Here is an 11825-nt window from a genome sequence, read left to right as displayed (position 1 = left end):
GCACAAAACTCAAGTCCAGATGTATCAAAGTCTGCAAAATACAATCAGACATATTGTATTTGATGGAAGAGAATGTAGGAAAGAGCCATGAACTCATTGGTACAGGTGACAACTTTCTAAATAGAACACCAACAGCTCAGGGACTAAGATCAACAATTAAGAAATGGGACCTCAAGAGTATACACACTTCTGAGGGTCCAGCTCTCTCCCCCATGGAATTTGGGTGCAGGGAGCTGTTTGGCTGGTTCGGTTCGGTCCTGGGCACAGACCACAAATGCGGGTACCGGCAGCTATCTGTTCCTATATCCCTAGCAATTGCACTAAAATCAGGGACTACACAAGGCTGTCACTCTCTCACTACTTATCCAATATAGTACTCAAAGTCCTAGCCAGAGCAATCAGACAGTGAAAGGAGGTCAAAGCAATACAAATTAGAAGGGAAGAAATCAAAATATCACTATTTGCAGATGACGTGACAGTGTACTTAAATAACCCCAAAAGTTCCAACAGAGAACTTCTTAACCTGATAAACAACTTCAGCAAAGTGTCGGGGTATAAAATTAACTCAAACAAAGCAGTAGCCTTCCTCTACTCAAATGATAAACAGGCTGAGAAAGAAATTAAGGAAATGACACCCTTCACAATAGTCCCAAATAATATAAAATATCTTGGTGTGACTTTAGCCAAGTAAGTGAAATATCTGTATGACAAGAACTTCAAGTCTCTGAAGAAAGAAATTGAGGAAGAACTCAGAAGATAGAAAGATCTTCCATGCTCATGGATTAGCAGGATTAATATAGTAAAGATGGCCGTTCTGCCAAAAGCAATGTACAGATTCAATGCACTCCCCAACAAAATACCTACTCAATTCTTTATAGGGACAAAAGGAGGAAATTGAAAATTCATTTGGAATAACAAAAAAACCAGGATAGCGAAAACTATACTCAACAGTAACAGAACTTCTGGGGGAATTACCATCCCTGACTTCAAGCAGTTCTACAGAGCAATAGTCATAAAATCTGTAGGGTATTGATACAGAGACAGGCAGATAGATCAGTGGAACTGAATTGAAGACCCAGAAATGAACCCACACACCTATGGTTACTTGATCTTTGACAAAGGAACTAAAACTTTCCAGTGGAAGAAAGATAGTATTTCCAACAAATGATGCAGGAAAAATTGGAGGTCAGCATGTAGAAGAATGCAAATTGATCCATTCTTATCACCATGTACAAGGCTTGAGTCCAATTGCATCAGGACTGCCACATCAAACCAGATACACTCAAACTAATAGAAGAAAGACTGGGGAAGAATCTCGAACACGTGGGCACTAGGGAAAATTTCCTGAACAAAACACCTATGGCTTATGCTGTAAGGTCAAGAATCGACAAATAGGACCTCATAAAACTACAAAGCTTCTGTAACGCAAAGGACACTGTCATTGGGACCATAGGGCAACCAACAGATTGGGAAAAGATCTTTACCAATCCCACATCATATAGAGGGTAATATCTAAAATATACAAAGAACTCAAGAAGGTAGATTCCAGAGATCTAAATAACCCTATTAAAAATTGGGTACAGAGCTAAACAAAGCATTCTCAGTTGAGGAATATTGGATGGCTGATAAGCACCTTAAAAAATGTTCAACATCCTTAGTCATCAGGGAAATGCAAATCAAAACAACCCTAAGAGACCACCTCACACTAGTCAGAATGGCTAAGATAAAAACTCAGGTGACAGCAGATGCTGACAAGGATGTGGAGAAAGAGGAACACTCCTCCATTGTTAGGGGGATTACAAACAGGTACAACCACACTGGAAATCAGTCTGGAAGGTCCTCCGAAAATTGGTATTCCACTATCTGAGGAACCAGCTATTCCTCTCCTGGGTGTATACTCAAAAGATGCTCCGACATACGACAAAGACACATGCTCCACTATGTTCATAGCAGCCTTATTTATAATAGCCAGAAGCTGGAAAGAACCCAGATGCCCTTCAACAGAGGAATGGATTCAAAAAATGTGGTACATCTACACAGTGGAATACTACTCAGCTATCAAAAACAACGACTTCACGAAATTCACAGGCAAATGGAATGAACTAGAAAAAATCATCCTGAGTGAGGTTACACAATCACAGAAAAACACACTGGGTATGCATTCATTGATAAGTGGATATTAGCTAAAAAGCTCACATAACCCAAGATGGAATCCACAGACCACAGGAAGCTCAAGAAGTAGGATGACTAATATGCGGATACTCCCACTCCTTCTTAAAAGGGGTAAAAATATCCATAGGAGGGGAAATGGAAGCAAAGTTCAGAGCAGCAACTCAAAGAACAGCCATTCACAGCCTGCCCCATGTGTAGCCCATATATATCTATAAAACCACCTAAACTAGATAAGATTGATGAAGCTAAAAAATGCATGCTGAAAGGGACTGGATATAGATCTGTCCTGAGAGACAGATCCAGAGCATGTCCAATACAGAGGTCAATGCTAGCAGCAAACCACCAAACTGAGAACAGGAGGACACCCTTGCGCGGAATTAGAGGAAGCATTGAAAGAGTTGGAGGAGCTTGCAACCCCTAAAAACTATGCCAGCTAATCAGAGCTTCCAGGGACTTTAGTGGTTTACCACTACCGAAAGATTATACATGGACTGTCCCAGGGCTCCAACTGCATATGTAGTAGAGAATAGCCTTGTTGGGGCACCAGTGGAAGGGGAAGCCCTTGGTTCTGACAAGGTTGTACCTCCAGTGCAGGAGAATATGGGGGGGGGAGTAAGGGGGATATATGGGAGGAATACCCGCATGGGGGATGGGAGGGGAGGAGATGAGGGCTTATGGACAGGTAACGTGGAAGGAGGATACCATTTAAATGTAAGTAAAGAAATATATCTAATAAATTTTTTTTATAAAAGGGTTGAATATTTTCTACACTTTGATCCAATAAACTTATTCTATAGAATTGTAATGACAAAGCTTGATAACTTACAAATGCATGTCAAATTTCTTAACAGTAATTAAGTATTACAGATATTTTAAATAGGAAAACTAAAGGAGTATATATTGATACATTTTAATATAAATTGAAAACTGTAGTCAAGGAAAATCTAACTATGCAAATTTATCTACTGATATCATACACATTTATGTCAATATGTATAGTAATAGACAAAAATAATTTTAAAATAAAAATTTAAAATAAATTTTTGACTTAAAATTATACCTTGGTGGGAGACCTAGGGCTATTAGTATTACTTTTCTGTTATTATTTTTGTGATATTGCCTCTGCAAAAGTGGTAAGAACAATACTGAGATTGTAATATTGTCTACATGTGTATGTTTTAGGAAGTAAAAAGCAATGAATCTATATTACAAGGCTTTTAAATTTTTTATTAATTTGAAGGAACAACACGTTTAATACTAAAATGCAAAGAAATCAGACACTGTACGTACATCCATAAAGACATGGTCATATAACGTAGTTTATCTACAGAAAATGAAAACAAAACATTCATTAACGTTAGAGTTTGAAGAAACCCGAATGACTAAAATCATTCACATGTTTAATTAAACAACCAGAAACAACAGGGCAAAATAATTCTACACAGCAAATTTTCTACTAAAGAGTAACTTCCTTACAACACTCTTTATGGTCTCATTTCTCAGACTGTAAATAAGAGGGTTGAGAGTTGGAGGTAGTACTGTGTAAAAGATGGAGAATAAGAACTCTAAAGCAGTTGGAGAGTCTGAGGTAGGGTTTAGATATGCACAGAAGCCTGTAGAAAGAAACAATGAGACAACAAAAAGGTGGGGCAGGCAAGTAGAGAAGACCTTAGACCTGCTGTCAGCAGAGGGCATCCTGAGAACTGTGGAGAATATGTGGACATAGGAGATGACAATCCCAATAAAGCAGGCAAAGGCCATTGCCGACAGGAAATCAGCCACTCCCATTATTACAAGGTGATCATTAGAGCAGGAGAGCTTTAACAACTGGGGGACATCACAGAAGAACTGGTGAATTATCTTGTCCCCACAGAATCTGATAGAGAGTGCACTTACTGTGTATAAAGTTCCTGAGATGCTTCCACTGAGCCACACAGCTGCCACAGCCCAAGTGCACTTTCTGGGACTCATGATGACCTCATAGTGCAGTGGGAGGCAGATGGCCACATAGCGGTCATAAGACATCACTGTGAGAATGGCCATCTCACTCCAGGCCAAAGCTGTGAAGAAAAAAACCTGCAGCATGCACTGGCCATATGAAATGTAACCACTACGTGCCAGGGAACTGTCAACATACTGAGGAACTGTGACAGAGAGAGATGAGAGGTTCAGAATGGAAAGGTGCTTCAGAAAGTAATACATTATAGACTGGAGCTGAGGGTCCAGTGTTGTGATGGTGATAATGATGAAGTTACCTGCTGAGCCCAATAGGTATGTCACCAAGAAGAGCAAAGCCTGTAAGATCTGCAGCTCATGGTTGTCAGAGAACCCCATGAGGAGAAATCCACTCATTGTGGTTATATTTTTCCAAATCATTTTTGGTAACATGAGCTGGAAAACAAAATAATATATTAAACACAGTAGAAACACCCTGCGGCATTATTGTTCATCAATATTTATTTCAATAATTACTGTATATGCTGTTTATCATATATATATATATATATATATATATATATATATATATATATATATATATATCTGAATGAGTCATCTCCCTATGTATTTATCTATCATCTATCGATACTCTACTTGTTGAGAAATTTAAGTGAGAGTACAAGTTTCTCATCTCTACAGATCTCACATTATTCACTCATAAAGCAGTAATTACAGGTGTATATACATGTGATCCTTCACTAGTTCTCTCAAGCAATGTAATTGTATTTGCCCTATGAAAAAGTTCTGTTCCACTGCCATGGTTGAAAAACACTGATTTTCTTTAAGGCATCAATGAACATGCAGTGATGTACTATGGATGAGAACATAGGATTGAATACCACTGTAGCAAATGAAATTCACATCATAAGAAATATGCCAGGAATTAAAATATGTTTGGGTGTCCACTGGAAAGATTTATTCTGTCTTAGCAAACAATACTGCTGTTACCACAAGAGGTTATTGGTCATTGTAGAATCAAGTGTAAAGATGATCATTATTTTGCTCTAAAATTACCATGCTGGTATTATTGAAAGAGAGGAAAAATGCTTGTGCAAGAGTAATATTTACATCCCACCCTCAATGTAGGTACTCTATTCATTTTAATGATTTTTTAGATGTCAAATAGTTTCTCTTTGAATTTTATTTTTATTTCACTGAAGCCTATACTATTAACCTCGGGTATAGCCATCAGTTATTAGCACTTACCACAAAGCATAGACAATTGCAAAGACAGATGGTGATTTCTTGAAGTAGTTTAAGATGTGGAGGAAAATATCCAATATCCAATAAGAAACTGGAATTTTAAAGTCATTTATGTTTCAGACAGAAGACATGTTTTTAGTTCAAGTACATATTTGAGGAATTAAAAATAAACCATCATTCTTCCCTTGCAAAATGCATATTGGTGTTTGATAGCTGATGAAAATTAAATGGAGTGTCAGCTTCCTGCATGTTTTTTTTTCCATTGGTGAGTTTTATGCAGTGAAAGAAAATAGGTTCTGTTGGTCTTTTGAAATTTTAAGTCCTGTGAAATATCATCAGATACTTTTTGTGTCTACCTAAAAATTGTGTGTTTACAAATGCAATCACAGAATAAAATTTGAGGCCATCCTTTTCATTGTTGAAGCATTTTAAGTGGCCTCTCTCTTGTGACAGAACGAACTCACTCTACCTCCCTCACATCTCTTTTGCAAGAATGAGCTTGATAGACAATAATTCCAAACCTATATTCAATTACTTGACAGGACATTGCAATTTGATTGTAATTCAAGTGGTCTTAGAGCCAACTATGCCATGAGAAAATGAGTCCCTGGACCTGTGGCAGCAGCATGCTGAATTCAAACAAGTTTGAGCTCTATAAAACTCCCCTCCCCTTATCTATAGGAATACAAAACATTATTAAATGAAATAGATAAATTTTGTTTCATCTGATACAACTTTTACATTTGAAAGCCTTTTGTCTCCTGCTCTGTGTACTTCAGTCATAACTTGAATCATTCTAGAATATCCTCATACTGCTTGATTTCTTCAACACCTCATATACACAACAGAAACCAGAGCAAATCAAAGATCTCTCTTATGTTTCTCAGTTTTCATCTTTTCAAATTCTGTTTTGGTAGTATTTTCCTTTGAGGTTGGTAAAATGATAAACATATTTATGATTCCTGTTCATACTAAATTTTATATTGATTCATTTAAATTAACAATAAACAAAACCAGTTCATTTAATATTAATATTTTAACCTGACAAATCATTCTAGGACTGAGAGTTAAGAAAGCTGAGCAATATTGATTATTCCTATATATGTGACAGGAAGCATGTTAGAGTCCTTCCTAAAATAGATCACCCTTGATCCACACAGGTGGTTTCATCAGCTTGGAGGTAAACATTTTAATAGGAAAAACTTGAGAGTTAGTAACTTGAATAACAGTATTACCATTGAGTTACAAACATATATATATATATATATATATATATATATATATATATATATATCAAAAAAGACACAGGGACAGAGTAACAATCACATTGATCTTGTCTACCTTGGGCTGTCTTGCTTGACATCTGAGAGCTGTTGAAGAAGTGGTTTAACAGTTTACAGAAGTGTCGCATATGCAGGAATGTAACAGGTTAACTTTTCTCATTCACCAGTCTTCTCACATGGTCGCTTATTATATGTATATGAATTTTAAAAAACTATTTATTTTCAGTAAGATGTCTTTCCTACCTTGTTATGATAGCCTTGCTTTTTCAAACAAACTTAGATTGTAAGGTTGTTTTAGAATTTCCATAAAACACTGATCTTTCCTCATCCAAGTTTGGGAAAATTACTCCAGGATGACTTGTGCATGTAGGTCTCCAAGATGATCAGCAATTTCTGATAGTTCTTGTCCATAATTGCAGGTTTTTAAACCTTATTATGTCCCTAGAGAACCATTGTGGTGAGCTGTCTTCTTGCAGAGAGATGGACTTGGAGGTGTAATTTCTTTTGAAATGGAAGTTGGACTTAGGCCAAGTTACTTCATTTACTGTCACCCTATGTCACCTGGGAATGGAGTCACTAAAATATCCATATAGCTGTTGAAGGATTTTGTGAGTTTGAGGTTTGGTTGTCCCAGCTCAGTGGTTTTTATTCCTTCTTGGACCTGTGAATCTCCCAGAGATCCAATTAGAGAACAGAACCCCAGGCACCGCACTGAGTGTTTCTGACTTAGCCATTGCAGGAGGGGCAGCTGCTAGTCTGAATACCATAGATAGGGAGCTGCTGTGTGGCAAAAATGTGCATCTCTGATTGGTCAAAATAGTATATAAATTACAACAGAAAGATAATGTAGGAATTTATACATCTGTCATTGTTTATTCTAACAGTTAATATCAAAGGACTTAAAATTTATCAGTTAGACCAATAGTGGAATCTATATACAGAAATACTTCTTCTATATGAAGTTTAGAGTTTGTGTTAAGGAATCATCAGATACAGATAGGTGTTGAGTGTGGCCAGGTCCACAGGTACTGCTGTAGGAAAATTGGTTCACTCCATAAAAATTACTTTCTTTTTCACAGAAAATGAAGCATTCCTTTGTTTTGCTCTTAAAAAAACCTCATGACTTCTTGAAGTTACCAGTAGAAATTCAATTATTTTATTTTGCCAAAAGTTTTCTGCACATTAGATGGGTTGCATTGGGTATCGCTTTCCCTAATTTGAAGCATCAGTTCATAGTCTTCATTGTTGTTGGGTGATATCCAGATCCTTCCCAGGAAAAAATAATGCAGTTGAGGAACAAAATGGATTATGATATTGCTTTTTCTGTTTCTATTTTTCCACTTCTCTCCTACTAAGCTTTATCTCTACAACTATTCATATTTATAGTTCATTTGCTTGTTTCATGTGTAATGTGCAAATATTTTGTCTTCATGCGTGTAGCTGTGTTCAATGCATGTGTGTGTGTGGGATCCCTGGAGCCCAGAAAGTGTATCAGAACTCCTGGAACTTGGGAGTAATCATGTGATGATGGAACTCTAAATTGAGTTTTCTGGTAAAACAGTGTTTTTAAACACCAAACATCCCTTCAGTCCAAGCTATTAACATTTCAAATACACACTTGTTCTTTGTGACAAAAATAGATCTAACTTTTTAATTTGTTGTCCAATTTTGTATTATAATGTGTCTTTGGTATTTCTCAACTAGTATTTGAATTTTCATTTTTTTTTAATTTTCCTGTCATTTGTTTTCATATGAAGCCACCAGAACTGTTGACCTTCTCCCAGGAAAGACTTGGGGCAGGGCAGGGAGACAGTAATTACACAGAGGAAGATTTAACATGGCGGAAATAATCATGTGTTTAGTACAGAGTTTGAGAAGAGACTCCAACTATATCCCAGATAAGAGTGAGTTCATAGTTTAAAGTTTGATTTTCACTGAAGAAAATTAAGCAAGCATTCATCAATGTGTGTGTCTTAATATAGGGATGTGTGAAAATCCACCAGATTATTCGTGTGTGTGTGTGTGTGTGTGTGTGTGTGTGTGTGTGTGTGTGTGTGTGAGTGAATGGACCATTTTCCTAGAAATGATTTCTGAGAGAGTCTCCAACCTTTAGGTCAGTGCCCTGTCCTCCTCTGCATCAATTTCAGAGACATTTTAAATTCAGTGCTGTCTCTACTATGTCGCTCTCTCACATCTCTTTTGCAAAGAACAAACAAAATCCTATGTCCTCGTAGGTTATTGGGTTTTGAATACAAGAAAATTTGCTTTTAAGCCAAGCAATTCCATTGGTCATGAGGCTGTAGCAAGAGAGCTGTCAGTTCACACTGTCATGGGTAGCAAACCCACTGTCTGATGGGGAAAAGCCTTTTAATAAATTAGCTGTTTTGAGCTCCTGCTTTCATGGGCACTTTCGAAAGTCACCTTGCCTTGTGTTCTTTGTGTTGGAATAATAATTTAATCTTTCTGGAACACTATAGATTTATTGATTCCTTTAAAAGCTTATTCTGTGTAATAAGAAGCCGGAATCAAGCTTGCCACATAATTTGTCTATTTTAAATTTTGTTATTAGTCCCTTTTTCACTTGAGGTTGTTAAGATGATAAACAGAATGATTATTAATAGTAAATTTCTGCATTGTTGATTTAAAATTATATCATATTTAGCCAAATTAAATAGCTCTCAATATACTAACAGCCTAAAACATGAATAATTCCGTGTGTGTGTGTGTGTGTGTGTGTGTGTGTGCGTGTTTACCACATAGACTTTTCTGTGAGAGCTCCCAAAGTCAGATCGATCATTTTGTAGTTAATCAGTTCAATCTCTATTTTAATAGGAAAATACAACTCAGAACCATAAGTAAGAACTGAGATTTGAGTTACAAATTGTAGCCTTTGTTATACACACCAGTTACATCTAAAGTCCATAGATATTTTTAAAAGGCATTAAGAAAAGTACAATAATTACACAGTTACATCAAGCACTTATTCATATAAGTGTTTCTCTCCCTTATTGACAAGGGAGTGTTTAAAGTGAGTCAGTATTTCAAAGACTGAGATCTTTGAGGCAGAAAGGGAAGAATCCTTGCTGAATTCGCAGGGACCTGCACTTCTTCTCTTTGGTCAGGAGAGGGCAGGAGAGGACAACAAATACTACACTACTACCCCCATTCACTCATCAGTCCTCAGAATTCTCTAGCATTACTGTTCGTTCGTTCGTCCATTCATTTACTACAAACTATTCCTTCTGAATCTTGTTAGTACCTCCCTTGGGAGGATTTTTTTCCTTAATGGTCTTATGTGACTTCATTTAATGTCAAACCTTACGTAATGTTATAAAATCCTCCTTGCGTTAGTAAAACTAGGTTATTCTAGGAACCCACCTGTCCAAACCGAGCCTCCACAGAAGGTTCCTTGTTAAGAACACTCAGAGTTACCCTCGTAGCTTGTACTAGGGGAACTACAAACAATCCTTCCTGTTCCTTAACTTTGCAGGGTCAAAAGAGACGAAGGAAGGTATTAATCTGCTGAGGGCGGGGAACCAGATCTGCAGACTCCCAGGTGGCTACAGGTCCTTCTCCTTGGGGAGTGTGCTGAGAGAGAAAATACATGACTGCTATGGGCAGGTTAATTTTTGTCCACTTGACACAGACTAGAATCATCTGGGAAGAGATTATCTCAACTGAAGAATTGTTTTTATCAGATGTTAGAAGAGGAAAGCATTTGGGACATATATTGATTAATGATTGCTATGGGAGGGCTTAACTACTGTGGGCCTTTTCATCCCTGGAAAGGTGGTCTTAGGTTGTATAAAAAGTCAAGCTTATGGAGCTGTGGAAAGCGAGCCAGTAAATAACATTTCTCTATTATATCCTTTTCAGTTCCTGCCTCTAGATTCCTGCCTTGAGCCCCTTTTTTGACTTCTGTCATTGATGGACCAACTATAACTTGTAAGCTAAATAAATGCTTCACCAAAATCCCTAAGTTGGTTTTGGTATTATTTTATCAAAATAAAAAAATAAACTGAACTAATACATGGGGAAAACTGACAACCTTCTGATTGAGGTTGAGTCTTATAGCATAGGAGGGAATTTCATACCAGGTACTGTAGTCAGACGCCCATAGTTTGTGAGGTCATAGACAATTTGCTATTGTTTTTAATAAGTGGCCATGATGTTAGATTGATTTCTAAATATATTTAGTTCATACTTCTAGAAATGGGCTACTCTCAATCTTGTTCGGAGAAGCGGATTTTTTTTTTTCTGCTGTAGGCAGCAGGCAGTGGGGATATGCATAGCTTTTGGAAATGTTGAAAAGAGACTAAAATATATATATATATATATATATATATATATATATATATCACCTCAGACTTACTGGGACATTATAGGAGAGGAAGCAGAAAAGATGTAAGAATCAGAAGACAGGGAGGGGTGCTGTGACGTGCTCTTTTCTAGACATGACATGGCCACTGTACTCGTGAAATCACAGTAGCTATGATGACTACACTAGAGCTACACAGATGAACCCAGCCAAAAACCTAGCATAGATGGAGAATGTGTACTTCTCTCCATCATGGCCTTTTGATTGCTTTGTGACTATCCTCCAACCTCTGCTTGCACAGTTATGCACAATTGGTTTCAGCAACTCCTTGGTGCAGAGTGTTGACGTCTTTGTTATCTTGTGGTTGTAGCCTAGACCAGGTAGAGCATTTCTTGTGTGAGGTATGTGCCATGCTTCAGTTATCATGCTTTGACACCTGGGTCAATGAGGTAGAGTTGTATGTTGCTGTGGTTGATATAAAAGTTACCCATCCCTTTTGGGTTGATTCTTCCCTCTTATGTCAATGTTGTCAGAGCAGTCATAGGATACAATCTTCTGAAGGTTAAAAGCAGGCCTTTACACATGTGGCTCTCATATAATTAACAGGCAAAGTGACAAATCAGAGAAATTTTTTTACAGATTGAATCAAAAACAGATCCACTCAACTCCTCTAAGGACAAGAAAGAGGCTACTTAAGAGCAGTGAAAAGGGTAGCAGTGGTGTGGTTTATGTGTGTATGGCAGTATTACTGGGACACTTTCACAGAGACAGGTTGCAGAGAGGATAATCTAGACACAGGTGAAGACAGAGTGAGCAAGAAAATGAAGAGAAAGGATATTAGAACATATTGA

General features: G+C 37.3%; 1 protein-coding gene and 1 pseudogene across 1 annotated transcript; one reads left to right on the top strand and one right to left on the bottom strand.

Annotated features, from left to right (window-relative positions):
- Positions 1–3609: 3609 nt before the first annotated feature.
- Or14j3b (olfactory receptor family 14 subfamily J member 3B) lies at positions 3610–4548 on the bottom strand. The gene is given in 1 exon segment (NM_001000271.1): positions 3610–4548. A coding segment is annotated over 1 exon segment (939 nt).
- Positions 11206–11563, top strand: Or2ay1-ps1 (olfactory receptor family 2 subfamily AY member 1, pseudogene 1; annotated as a pseudogene).

Source organism: Rattus norvegicus, chromosome 20 (genome assembly GCF_021556685.1).
Source record: "Rattus norvegicus strain SHRSP/BbbUtx chromosome 20, alternate assembly SHRSP_T2T, whole genome shotgun sequence".
Classification (NCBI taxonomy): domain Eukaryota; kingdom Metazoa; phylum Chordata; class Mammalia; order Rodentia; family Muridae; genus Rattus; species Rattus norvegicus.
Note: the sequence above shows the minus strand (reverse complement) of the source record. Positions and strands in the feature narration are given on the sequence as shown.